Source organism: Podarcis muralis, chromosome 6, assembly GCF_964188315.1.
Source record: "Podarcis muralis chromosome 6, rPodMur119.hap1.1, whole genome shotgun sequence".
NCBI lineage: Eukaryota > Metazoa > Chordata > Lepidosauria > Squamata > Lacertidae > Podarcis > Podarcis muralis.
This window is the reverse complement of record NC_135660.1, coordinates 81,178,114-81,191,701: the sequence shown is the minus strand read 5'-3', so window position 1 is coordinate 81,191,701 and position 13,588 is coordinate 81,178,114. Positions and strand designations below refer to the sequence as shown.

The 13,588-nt window shown below is 42.2% G+C and overlaps 1 protein-coding gene across 14 annotated transcripts in view; it reads left to right on the top strand.

The window, feature by feature from the left end:
• ZMIZ1 (zinc finger MIZ-type containing 1) overlaps nt 1–13,588 on the top strand; it is a 366,767-nt gene that overhangs the window by 226,712 nt on the left and 126,467 nt on the right. For all 14 annotated transcript variants that reach the window (XM_028729170.2, XM_028729169.2, XM_028729172.2 and 11 more), the window contains one exon: nt 10,790–10,903. In XM_028729170.2, the coding sequence (XP_028585003.2) occupies nt 10,790–10,903 (114 nt within the window). The remainder of the gene's footprint in view (nt 1–10,789; nt 10,904–13,588) is intronic.

Below are 13,588 nucleotides of genomic sequence, written 5' to 3'. Positions count from 1 at the left end.
GCAAGGAGGGAATGGAGTACAGTGGTGCCCCGCAAGACGAACGCCTCGCAAGACGGAAAACCCGCTAGACAAAAGGGTTTTCCGTTTTGGAGGCGCTTCGCAAAACGAATTTCCCTATGGGGTTGCTTCGCAAGACGAAAAAATCTTGCGAGTCCCCGCGGTTTTTTTCCGCTTTTCCCCCCTATTCCTAAGGCGCTAAGCTGCTTATCAGCTGTTCCGCTGATAAGCCACTTAACAGTTGATCGCGAAAAGCCGCTAGACCGCTGTAGCGCTAATCTGCTAAGCTGTCAATGGGCTTGCTTCGCAAGACGAAAAAACCGCTAGACGAAGAGAATCGCGGAACGGATTCTTTTCGTCTTGCGAGGCACCACTGTATGTGTCATCCATAGCTACCCTAATTGAATTCTTATTTCATTACATTCTAGATCTTCCTTTCAATTTCTGCACTTGTTCAATTCTCTGGGGTTTTTTCCTTTTTCTTTTTTAATGCAAATAAATTATCTTGAAGTAGCTGCACACAGAACAGGAGCGGATAGTCTTTATCCAGCCCACCAAGGATTTTTTATGTGAACCATCAAGAACCCACCAAATGTTGACAGTGGTGGCAAAACAAATATAAAGTAGCCGTAGTGCTGGGGTAGCCCTGATGCAATGCAAACCATCCCTCCCTAGTTCTCGATTGATCATTTGATGAACTCAGAGGGGTAATGATCCCTCCTCCTCAATGACTCTGTGTAGATCAACTGAGGAGGGGGCTGTGTACACACTAAAGTGGAGGGTGGTCACATTCACAGCTAGCATGATGCCCTGGTTTGATAACTCCCTGGTTCCCCTCAAAAGAGAGTTCATGGTTCAAGCCAAAGTGACCGTAAATGAGCCTGTTTTCCACTGCCCCAAAGAAGGACCATTCAGACCAATTTTTCTCAGCTTTGTGTGTGCTTAGGTTGAAACACATTGAAACCAGAAAGGAGTGTTCATGTAGCATGTTAACAATCTATTTGTGTGGTAGAGACCTTATTTAGTTGTGTCTTTGTTCAGATTATATCATACCCTATCCCAGGGACCCAGCTCTGCTAAAACTGTAGTCCAATGTAGAAGGACACACAAATCTAGACCAGTGGTCTGTAAGTATTGTTCTCAAATTGCTGGGGAGGGGGGAATGAGAGAGAACTGGGATTTGAACCAAGGATTATGTGAGCCACAGCTGCTGTTCTTAGCCATGATGCAGCATTGTCTTTTTTTAACATGTGGAGTTAGGGGGGTTGGTTTCTATTATCAGCTTCTTTTTTGAACCATAAAGAATCCACTTGCCTAAAGAAGATATTTGTCAACCTTGGGCAGTTCAGGTTGGTATGTGGTACTGAAGAAAAACGTTGATGAGTAGTGACAAGTGACTCTCAGCCTCATTCATATATTTCCAAATATCTGTTGTTAGAATCATGGTGGCAGTTTGTCATAGAATTCCTTCTTTGCTTCACTGTAATAATGTCGTAATGCAGTAGTGACCAGTTTGTCTGCTCAGGATTGGTTTCCCCTCCTCCTGTAATTTAATTTAATTTAATTTTAATCACTCTCTAATTTTTGCTATTCTTACTGTGTCCTCAGACTTGTACCTATTCTGTGACTGATCAAATCTTCTTGCAATGCATCTTTTTTCTGTAAGGAGCCCTGCATTTTGCTGCTGAAGTGGAACTGACACAGGTCTCCAGAATCTAAATTTGCTTCAACTTCATAAGTAGACTATTGCAGCGGAGCTGCTTGACTTCTTCAACACTTTTGGGATCTCACATAGTACCTAATTAATTTGCTTTTGCTCAGCTCAGTATCATAATAATAATAATAATAATAATAATAATAATAATAATAATAATAATAATAATAATAATAATAATTTATTATTTATACCCCGCCCATCTGGCTGGGCCTCCCCAGCCACTCTGGGCGGCTTCCATAAAAACCACAAATACAGTAAAATATCACACGTTAAAAACTTCCCTGAACAGGGCTGCCTTAAGATGTCTTCTGAATGTCAGGTAGTTGTTTATCGCTTTGACATCTGCTGGAAGGGCGTTCCACAGGGCGGGCGCCACTACCGAGAAGGCCCTCTGCCTGGTTCCCTGTAGCTTTGCTTCTCGCAATGAGGGAACCGCCAGAAGGCCCTCGGCGCTGGACCTCAGCATCCGGGCAGAATGATGGGGGTGGAGACGCTCCTTCAGGTATACTGGACCGAAGCCGTTTAGGGCTTTAAAGGTCAGCACCAACACTTTGAATTGTGCTTGGAAACGTACTGGGAGCCAATGTAGGTCCTTCAAGACCGGTGTTATATGGTCTCGGCGGCTGCCCCCAGTCACCAGTCTAGCTGCCGCATTCTGGATTAGTTGTAGTTTCCGAGTCACCTTCAAAGGTAGCCCCACGTAGAGTGCATTGCAGTAGTCCAAGCGGGAGATAACCAGAGCATGTACCACTCTGGTGAGACAGTCTGCAGGCAGATAGGGTCTCAGCCTACGTACCAGATGGAGCTGGTAAACAGCTGCCCTGGACACAGATTTGACCTGTGCCTCCATGGACAGCTGTGAGTCCAGAATGACTCCCAGGCTGCGCACCTGGCCCTTCAGGGGCACAGTTACCCCATTCAGGACCAGGGAATCCTCCACACCTGCCCGCGTCCTGTCCCCCAAAAACAGTACTTCTGTCTTGTCAGGATTCAACCTCAATCTGTTAGCCGCCATCCAACCTCAAACCGCCTCCAGGCACTCACACAGGACCTTCACTGCCTTCACTGGTTCTGATTTAAAAGAGAGGTAGAGCTGGGTATCATCCGCATACTGATGAACACCCAGCCCAAATCCCCTGATGATCTCTCCCAGTGGCTTCATGTAGATGTTGAAGAGCATGGGGGAGAGGACCGAACCCTGAGGCACCCCACAAGTGAGGGCCCAGGGGTCTGAACACTCATCCCCCCCACCACCACTTTCTGAACCCGGCCCAGGAGGAAGGAGCGGAACCACTGTATAACAGTGCCTCCAGCTCCCAGCCCCTGAAGACGGTCCAGAAGGATGTTATGGTCGATGGTATCAAACGCCGCTGAGAGATCCAGCAGAACTAGGAAACAGCTCTCACCTTTGTCCCTAGCCCGCCGGAGATCATAAACCAGTGCGACCAAGGCAGTTTCAGTCCCATGATGAGGCCTGAATCCCGACTGGAAGGGATCCAAATGGTCCGCTTCTTCCAGGCGTGCCTGGAGTTGTTTGGCAACCGCTCGCTCAATCACCTTGCCCATCATCTGTGGGAGAGGCTTTCAGACTTTTAACTTCACTGAATATCCCCCTCTTTGGTTGCATTTGCACATCATGGTAAGCCAAACGGTCTTGGCACAAATGTGCTGGCTCCTGAGGAGGAAATTGCATCCACTTTGCTCCTCCCTGGACTTTTTAGCATAGCACTGCATCCAGCATAAGGCTTGACCTAGCATGTTGTCTCTCCTCTTTAGCCATGATCTGTATCCAAGGTTTGTGCTACAGATTGAGGTTAAGGAGGAGAAACTGTAACCACGTGTTCTGGGTTCGGATGGCATGCTAAGCCAAAACATCTTGGCTTAGCTGCTGTCCCACAGTGAGAGAAAAAGCCTGCAAAGGAGCAAAGTGAGTGTGAGCTTCTCACTGGGTCACTGCACATTTACACTGTGGTGGTAAGCTGTGTGAACCTGGCCAGCAGTCTTCTCTGCCAACCCCCACCTCCCACATTGCAGATGCTCCTGTGTAGAGCCAACTTCAAGGTGCACTGTTCATTATGGTTTCTGCTGGGCTTCACATTTGCACTGCATAAACTGAGAGTGCAGCCTAGAACAAATCCAACATTTCTCTACGACTGCACATCCCAGGATAGTGTTGTCATTTCCATGTTTAATGGAAGGCTCTAGTCATGCAGAGCTTCTACCATCTCCTGAGCAAAAGCAGAAAGACTGGGCCCAAGGTATCCATTTATTCAATGCCTGGGCAGCCTGATTTGAGTATTTAGGCTGCAGCCCTTATGGACTATTTTTCTTAGGCGTAAGCCCCATTAAATTGAGTGTGCTTCCCTTCATGCCCCTTTCAAAACCCATACCCAGATAAACTTCATACTCTCACACTTATAGAGGAAATATTCAGAGTCTGCATGGGTTTAACTTGAAATAAACTAGCAAGATACAATGTTTTGAGAAGGCTTGCTTCAGATATTGCATTGTAGGCCATGCTTGATCTTTTGCTTGCAACAAGCTTCATAGAGGATTGTGTCATAAATTTTGTGGTGGTATCTCAATAGTTAAGGCAGATAGATTGCATTACAGGGTGTCTTACATCTTTCCTACCTTCCTTTAAAAGGGTTCTAGGGGTCAAACTGTTGTTCAAACATAATACAAAGAATTGTGCCCTGAGCATCCATATCAAAAATGCTTTCCAGTATTTCAGCCTGCTGTCCCATTTTAGTTCCATAGTAGCCAGGGAAATTAATGTCAGGGAGTGAGGAAGGGAAAGACTTTGTGAATGAACTGTTTCCTGTGCATACAATGGAAGGGGGTTGAGATCACAGTACTCTGATTGCTAACGCAGCTTCTTAATGTCTGGGGCTTTGGACTAATAAAAAGCTACATTAAGAATTACAGTGAGTGATTTGCAAGCCCTTTATGGATTTCTTTTGGTCCAGAGAAAACCATTATATTCACATCTAACATTTTATTTGCCTCTCTCTCAGACCCACACTTTGTCTCTCTCACACACACAAAATTCATGGATCAGATGCTCACTATCAATGGTGGCTTGAATGGCAGCTGCTTTGACATTATTTTCAGCCAAATCCTAGATGCGCATTATTTGGAAGTAAGCTCCATTGCTTACTCTCAAGGAAGTTTGCATAGGATTGCAGCTCAGAGGGACAATTCATATCCATATCACGGTTATACTTTTATCAAGCCCCACACCCAAGAAAATCATTTGGAAAGATGCTACATTGTGATGTAAAGTAATAGAGAATGGGAATCATCAGACACTCAGAAGAGTTTTGTTAGTGTTGCTGCCAGACAGTGGCAAAAATACAGTTTAAAAGAAAGAAAACAAACTACTTCCCTCCATTTGGGGGGGGGGGAGGACTTTTAGACACTGAGACTCAATGCCAGGATTTTTTGAAAGATTGACGCTGATTGGTAGCAATTGCTTTTTTTCTTTCTGAGTGGTTTGTATGGGTGAATTTGAGGTGTTATTCAAGTAGTTTTGGGGAGAGCCTGGCACCCACTGCTTTCCTAATGGTTGACTGTGTATGTAGTTTTATTACTCGACCGGTTCCTTCATACATTACAATTGTTATTCATTTTATTTTATTTTATTTTATTTATACCCCACCCATTGGCTGGGTTGCCCCAACCACTCAGGGTGGCTTCCAACACATATAAAACATAACAAAACATCAAACATTCCCCGGTAGAAGGCTGCCTTGAGATGTCTTCTAAAAATTGTGTAGTTCTTTATCTCCTTGACATCTGATGGGAGGGCATTCCATGGCAATGTTGGGGCTGCTTCCGTGTGGAATCTTCTTATGAACACCATAGTGATATTGCAAGCATGTGTGTGGCTCCAGCCTCACAGGTCCTTTCTACCAGGTCATCAGCCCACATGATTGGCCCCACCCAAGTGTTTTGGGATTCCTAAGTAGTACTACTGTGGCAGGAGAGGAAAAAACCCTCAGAAAGCAGCTTCCATGCCACTGCAGCAATATATGAAGGGGCCCTAGGCGACCCTTGATTGACGTAAATGCAAACGCACTCATTCAGCACCCACATCATTAGTTGTGTTGCTGTTTAGCAGTTCAATTAAAGCAAGAAGCAGAGCAGATGTAACTGGGCAAAACAAACAGGCAGCTTGAGTCAGCCTTCATAATTTGGCACGGCATCCCATAAATAAATGCAGTAACTTGTTTAGCATAGTTAAGTAGTTTGCTACTCAAACAGGCCATATTTGCATGACATTCCTTTTGAGGAGCAGTTAAGATGTGGCAAATTAGCTCTGTGTCTTCAGAGTCTGACATGTTGCAAAGAAAAGAAAAATACCCTGCCCCCAAATATGCATTATCCTATATTAAGATTCTGCACTTATTTCCTTCAGCAGCAAATCAAGCTAAGCAGAGAGCTTGCAGTGTGATTATTTTGTTCCATATTGTTGCTGTCATTCTTTTGTGCCTTGATAAGATAACTTGAGCCCTGAGTGCTCTTCATTTGAACTATTACTGTTCTTGTGCAGAATCTAAAACATATTGGCATGTGATGCCATCTGTTTTGTCTTCTCTGCTTAAAGAAGTGTCTCTTGTCACACATCTCAAACTTCATTCGGCACTATAGGTAGGTTCTCTACCTACCTCTGTGACGCCCTTCAGATTTCAATCAGATTTCAATCTGCAAAAGTTCTATTTTTATTGGCTTCTTAAAACTCAGTGCATACATACATTTGAATTCAGTGTTTTAGGGTCTTGGTCTGTTGAAAGTGTTGTGCCATTGTGTTCATTCTTCTCTTCCCCCTCCCTTCCCAGCCTGGATGCGAGTCTGGTTGGTTACAGCGTGGTGCTGATAACACCAAGGTTGCGGGTTCAATTCCCACATTGGGCAGCTACATTTTCCTGGGGTTGGACTAGATGATCCTCCGGGTCCCTTCCAACTCTACAATTCTAAGACATTTCAACACACACCTGCAGCGTGCCCCCACTCTCTGTGCCCCGTTTGCCATCAGATCTGCTCTGCCTTGGAATGTAAGCTCATATGAGGCCGCTGTGATTTCTTTGCTTTCTTTGGCTCTAGTCTCTCAGCAGCTCCTGTTGGGCTCCTGCTTCAAGCTTCGTGTCTGTGCCTTGCTGAGTCATTTATTTTCCTTTGTCTTGTTGCTCAGCCCCATGTCTCCCTGAATACTGTCTGGTCTGTTTGCCTGCTCCCTGGCTCTTTGCCTTTCTCCTGATCCAGCCAAGTCATCTGCATTCTGGCTTCCTACCCCCAGCCCCAACTATGCACAACAGCTAAAGACGCTGCGTGTTGAAGCTTGCGCTGCCAAGGAGTCCACCTTGGCGTAGGGATATTAATGAAGGTTTTCCAACTACAGTGCAGTAAGAGAGAAGTCACCCCCTTGACTGGTTTTTTTTTTTTTTAAGTACTATACAAATAAATGGCATTGGGGTGGTTAGAGGAGCTGTAGCGCTGCTAGGCTTGTGGGGTGTCGCAGGCAATAGCCTCACTTTCAGCGAAGTGCGGTTTGCAGAAGAAAGTGAATCAGAAAGTTTTCCAGAAAGTATTCTCGTACCCTAAATTGATGGAGATTTGATTTAGCATGTTTATTCGATTTACATTTAGTAAGCGCAACTAAAAACACCTGAAAGGATTTCCCAGAAGTATTTGAACAGAAATACTTGATTAGGAAAAGAAGAATCAATAAAGTGTAGTTAGTGTGGTTTAAATGTTCAGTTTTCCACTTGGAAAATCATATTAAGTGTTTTACGGCATGACAACTGTTACATTTAGATTTATGGAAAAAAGACATTAAGAAACTGAGGATTGTTAACATACTATTTTAGCAAGCCTCAAGAGCTGTGCACACAAATTTGTGTGCTTCCTTGGGGCAGTCACCTGAAAAAAAGTTAATTAGAACTTTGGCTAATATTGACCTTGTTTGCACATAATGATAAACCACAGTTAATGGCTTGTCAGGATCACTTGTGCTTTGTTCCTATGCTGCTGCAAACAGGAGCACCAAGCCATTAAGCCTTGGCTTGTTGTTATGTTCAGACCCAGGATCGTGGTTTATGTCTCCTGAAACCATGCTCACTACTCAACATGAAGCCATGATTTGTTGTTGACTTTATGATGATAATGATTTGTTAGGGAGAAACTATGATCACAGTTCAGATATAACAACAAAACATGGCTTATGGCTGCTCCCAGTTGCAACTGGGAAGGAGCAAAGTAAGAGTAATCGGGCAAAATCCCAGTAAATCATTTAGCCATGGCTTGTTAAATATGAACAGGCCCATTGTAGTCATTCCACTTGTCCAATTTGACCTCTATTGCGTTCATTCACAATTCACAAGGAAAGATATGGGGGGCGGGGTGAATTCCATGGACAATTTCCCAGCTTCCCCCAGGATTCCTGCAGAATTACTCCTATCCCATCTAGCACTTTCACATATATTGAACTGTGCACAAAGAAATGCAAAGTGCAATTTCAGCAATTCAGCATAGGGGTTTGAATGCCCAGAACCTTAACACTCGCTCCTAACACAAAACTCCTAAACTGTAGAAGCTCTTGCTAGGGTAATGTTGTCTGGGAAATGCTCAGCAGACTACCAAGCACCAGGTATTCTGTACACACAGAACCCCACATAGTTCAGACAAGCCTTAATACCAAATAGGCTTCACATGCTCAGCATAGAAATTGCAGCTAAGTTGAAATTGAGGAGAGTCTACATTATGGATTTACTGTGGGAAAGCACTGAGTTTAAGCTGGTTCAATCAACAGATCGCTTTTCAACATCTATACTGAAATATTTGGGTACTGGCACCTGCAGGCTCTGTTTATATTCATGGGGCAAGTTGCATTGCCTTGAAGAGAGGCAAATTCTCCTGCCAAAATATAACACCAATAAGCATAATAATCAGGGCAGACTTGGGTCTTTCAAATTTCAGCGATGCCCTGTGCGAGGCCAACATTCAGTGCCTGCCTCCCGCCTTCACTTTGTCATAGTTGTGGTGCCCTGTGCATCCCCTAGGCTCAGCACCCAGTGCGGCAGAACCAGTCATGCTGCCCTAAACCCACCTCTGTAGTAATAGCATTTATGTAAGGCATTGCAGATGTTCAAAGCATTTAACTTACATTACCTTGGTAATCATTATGACATATCAGTTAACAGTATTATGTTTTATTTAGATGGTGGGCTGAGGGAACAGTAACTTAGGGCACGAAGTGAAATTTAACCAAGGGACTTCCCGATTGTAGCTCAGATTTGACAATTATGCCACTCCAGTTAGCTGAGTTATATCTCCTTATATATGCCTACTGTCCACACTCTTTGTTCCCTCTAAAATGTCAGGTTCTGTCAAAATGATAAGGGAGGAGTAAGGATACAGTATGTAAATTGCACCACAGGACGCAAAAGAATAGTTCTTTATTTTAGTTTTACTGAATAATAATTTTCCTGGTGCAGAATTTGAACAATAAGGAGAGGTGGATGTTTCTCTTACTACTAACTATAGCAGTGTTTCCTTTCTCAGGAGAACAACTCAGTAGATGGTAGGGGTGAGAATGTGTCTTTTATATAGCTAGTCCACAGCTTTTCTATTCTAGAAATGTATTTTAGTGCTACACTAGTTTAACTGCATTGGCTTTACCCCCCCCCCCCCAAATTGTTCTGAATCATTGTTAAGTGAGCATACTGACAACGGACTGTTAAGAAGCCCACAGAACTGCCGCTCCCACCTTTCCAGTTGAAGTTACTGTGTTCGTAGGCCCTTATGTATTGTATGATATATATGCAGTGTAGTCCTCTGTTGTGGTACATATTATATTATGTTTGCATTTACTGTATAAGCACCAAAGGAATATATAGAACTTTAGTTACTGAAGTGAATACCAAGTCCTTGTAGAAATTACTTAAGATAGGGAAAGAGATGGAATATATAAACATCCATTACAGTGGTCTCTTCTCAAGGGGTTTGAAAGCAAATTATGTAGAGATTTAAGGGCAAAATCCTTTCCATCTTCTAAATTTCTTAATAATTTTCATGGTTAGAGTACTTTGATGTAAAAGGGCAGAAACTGAACTCCGTAGAACATGACTGTGATTTGGTCAGTCCCACAGAGAATGAGATAGTGAAGAATGCATTAACTCAGCAGGTGTCCATCAGGCACAAATTCACTTCTTCCTCCTAGGCATAATAGGAGATAAATTCTTTTTTCTGCTATGGTGGAGAAGCAGTGTGTTCTTCTGTAATCTTCAATATGTTCACTTATGTCATCGTCACTGAAATACTTAGATGCAGTAGTTTCCCTCCATTTATTATTTTTTCCACTTTATTACTATTGTACCTCGCCCTTCCTTCGAGTAGCTCAGGAGGGCTTGCACCACCTTTCATCATCCTAGCATGGGTAGGTTAGTTAGCCTGGGAGACTGAGGCGGACCCAGTAAAGCCAGATCTCACTGGCTAAGAAATGCGTAGACTATTGGTTAAAAAAAAAAGTGCTCAGTACTGTGAAAGACCACAATGGATATATGGCATATGAGAGAGAGAGAGTCCAATTTGTATGCTGCAGCTTTGTACTGTTAGCATATTTTGCATATCAATGTTGTAACCAAGAAGGAAGAGGAAAGAGAGCAGATGGACGTGAACTCATTCTATTACTTTATATATAGACAAAGGAGTAATTGGTAAGCATAGCCTATGTCTCTGGTTTTAGACATAGTGTGAAAGGATTGTCAGGATTCTAGTGAGAATGTGCAGACAAATATTGTAATTTTCAGAACTTTGAGGCTATGTGTCTATTAGCAACACTGTTGGGTCCAGTTGCCAAAGCAAAGATGGTGGCATTCAGCCAGGTCAAATAACTACAGTTGGACGTTATGTGCCAGGATTGGTTACGGATTTTGGTACATATCTGTGAGAGAGAAAATTAGATACTGTGTATATAACCTGTGCCAGCTGTACCTATAAAATACCTAATCTAAAACACATTTAGTTGGAGAGCATCTATTTACCTAATTATATTTAATTTCCCTTCTCTCCCAGCACTTACAGAATCCTGCCAACTTCCACAATGCAGCTACAGAACTCCTGGATTGGTGTGGCGATCCGAGAGCGTTCCAGAGGCCCTTTGAACAGAGTCTGATGGGCTGTTTGACGGTATGTCAACTCTGGTGCAGCAGAATATTTTTCCACTGGCATTTTACATTGCTGCCTGCATCCCTAATGATGGCTGGTTTGGGGAGGAGGAGGTGGAGGCTGTGCAGCTAAATACACTGATTCATTACCCTCTTATTCCTCTTCCTTTACCTCTCCATCCCTTTTCTAACAGAGCACCTGAGTTTTCTCATCCTATAAGTTGTGGGGTAAGAGATCATTAAAGGTTAGAAGTTGGATTTGAGAGGTGGATTTGTTCCTCCTCAGGGCTTTAGGACTAAACTCGGGGATTTTGACTGGCTTTGCAAATCAGTCAAGAAAAGCTACCAGTCCATGAAAAAGTTTACAAGCCCATTGCTTATATATATATCCATGTTATTCATATGGCCTAAACGAAATAAAAGGAAATTGCTTTTGTGAAGTTTCTGATCTTCATTGCTTGGGCTTCTGACTTGACTCAGAGGACTTGTTGAGTGGCTATTTACAATTCTGTCTTAGACCATGCATACATTAGCCTTAGCTCTGCCTTCCACCTATGTCTCCCCTCTCCCCTTTCCTACCCAATCCAGCTGTGTTTGGGACGGTGCCATTATATTAAATACTAGATACTGCATAGTAGTGTACACACAAACATATTCAACAAGTGAGCTGCTACGGTAAGGTGACTGAGAATGTGTGGTGTGAACCAGGAAATCTCCAGTTCAAAGCTACTATAGCCACAGACTCACTGAGTGGCCACAGGAAAGCCACTATTCTCTCACACCCAACTGTAATATCTCCACACAAAAATGGTGTGTACATTACACATCTTTACTGCTGAAGCTAAATTTGTTCTGGCCTTGTAAGCTGCTGTTGCCAAATCACTGCAGTTCAGTGTTTGATGTGTTTTTTATCCATGGTTTTTCAGATCTGTTTTAAAAAATAATATAATATAATATAAATCACTATTTAAGCACTAGGCTGTCTAGTGGGAAGAGGCAGAGTGCTAGTAAGGCCTACTGAGCCTTTAATTGAACATTTTCTTCTTGTAGCTTCCACTTCTGTTATTTCTTCCTGTTCATTGTAACTTGGGGATTGCCCCGTAATTGCCCCTTAATTCATCAACTTCCGTTCCTTGCAGGAGGTATAGGATGGACTGTTGGCTTTAGTTCCTGATATTCTTGCATTATTATATGTGTGTGTGTGTTACACAGTTTTATGCATGCTTTAATTATATTGTAAATCATTCTGGGATGCCTCGTGAGAAGTGATTTATAAATGAAATAATATTGTTGGTGTTATTGTTGTTAATGCTAGTTTGGTTTCAAAGAAAAATAAATATAAATGGAAACTAGTAAGGCACTCCCCCACCAACAAAAGCTGACTAATTAAAGTACAATTCATCACTAATTCCCCAGCTGCTCTGAGAACAAAGCAGAAACAAAAAGGGCATAATGTGCAAAGAAAAAAGTTTTCGTGTAGAAGCAACCTGGATTCTCAAGCCTCCATTTACAGTATCCCTGCCTCTTGAGTGTTACTAATACCATTTATAGGCATAAAAGCGTTTTTTGGAAACACATTCTTTTTGTAACAAAATATGGAAACAAAAAACAAAACAAAAAAACTTAACAATGTGTCGTATAGCTAAAGACACATCGTTACCAGTTCTTTTTGGGTTTTTTTAATGAATGGCCACATTTGCCTCTGAATATTGGGGCAAGGATATGTTAGAAAACTCTGACTCTAAGGAACCATATCTAGGACTTCTCTTTAGAAACCTTATTCAAAATGGAATGTATGTAACATAATTCCCTTATCTACTTAAATCTTTGTTATGTGTTCAGTGCTCTAGTCTAGAGTGTTTTTTCTACATTGGGTTATTTAATGATTATATATCAAGTTATTATTAGGTAAAAGTTTCTGATTTATTTCTTGTTCAACATTTAAATTTTTATTTGTTGTCAGAAGGAAAACTGAAATTACCATCCAGCCTGCAAACTTTATTTGCAAATATTTCTGTTGCCACCTTTCATTTATTCTGGTTTAGTGCTGGTATTTTTAGTTTTCTTTTTACGTGTGTTTTTGTTCTTTTTACATGTGTTTAATTTGATTGCATGTTGCTTTGAGATATTGTAGAAACGTGAGAAGACAATAAATATTCAGATAATTTCAAGCACACTCAAGTGCCTTAAAACAGAACAATATGAGTTAGCAGCTGGTTGCCATTTTTTCAGTAACTGAAAAGCTTGCAAAATTAAATGAGGAAAAATTCGTTCTGACACCAGCAGGGGGGGTATGCACTTGTCTCTTTCTACCAGTTATGAGATTCACTGAGAGTTTTGTAATTAGCGGTTATTAAACTCTTGATTAGCAGGAGAGTTAGGTTAAGAGACATTTTCCTAGCAATATGGTGATGTGATGAGGGAACCAGAGAAAGCTGCAGCCAAGTGATCAGTTTTCTATTTGAAAATATAAAGGGAACCCTTGCAGGCTGCAGTGTGGAAAAGCAGGTTTTTTTCTGCAGAAATGAGGAAAAAATGGTGGGCTGATTTGCTTTGTGTAGTTTCCTGTTGTCAGCTTGCATCAGACCCACTTCTTCCATCTTCATTTGCAAGCTATTCTTTCATTATGATGGGATCAGCACTAGGGAGAAATTGAATTCTGAACTTTCTGGGAATGGAGCTGGAATTCCAGCTTGCAGAGTCTGCT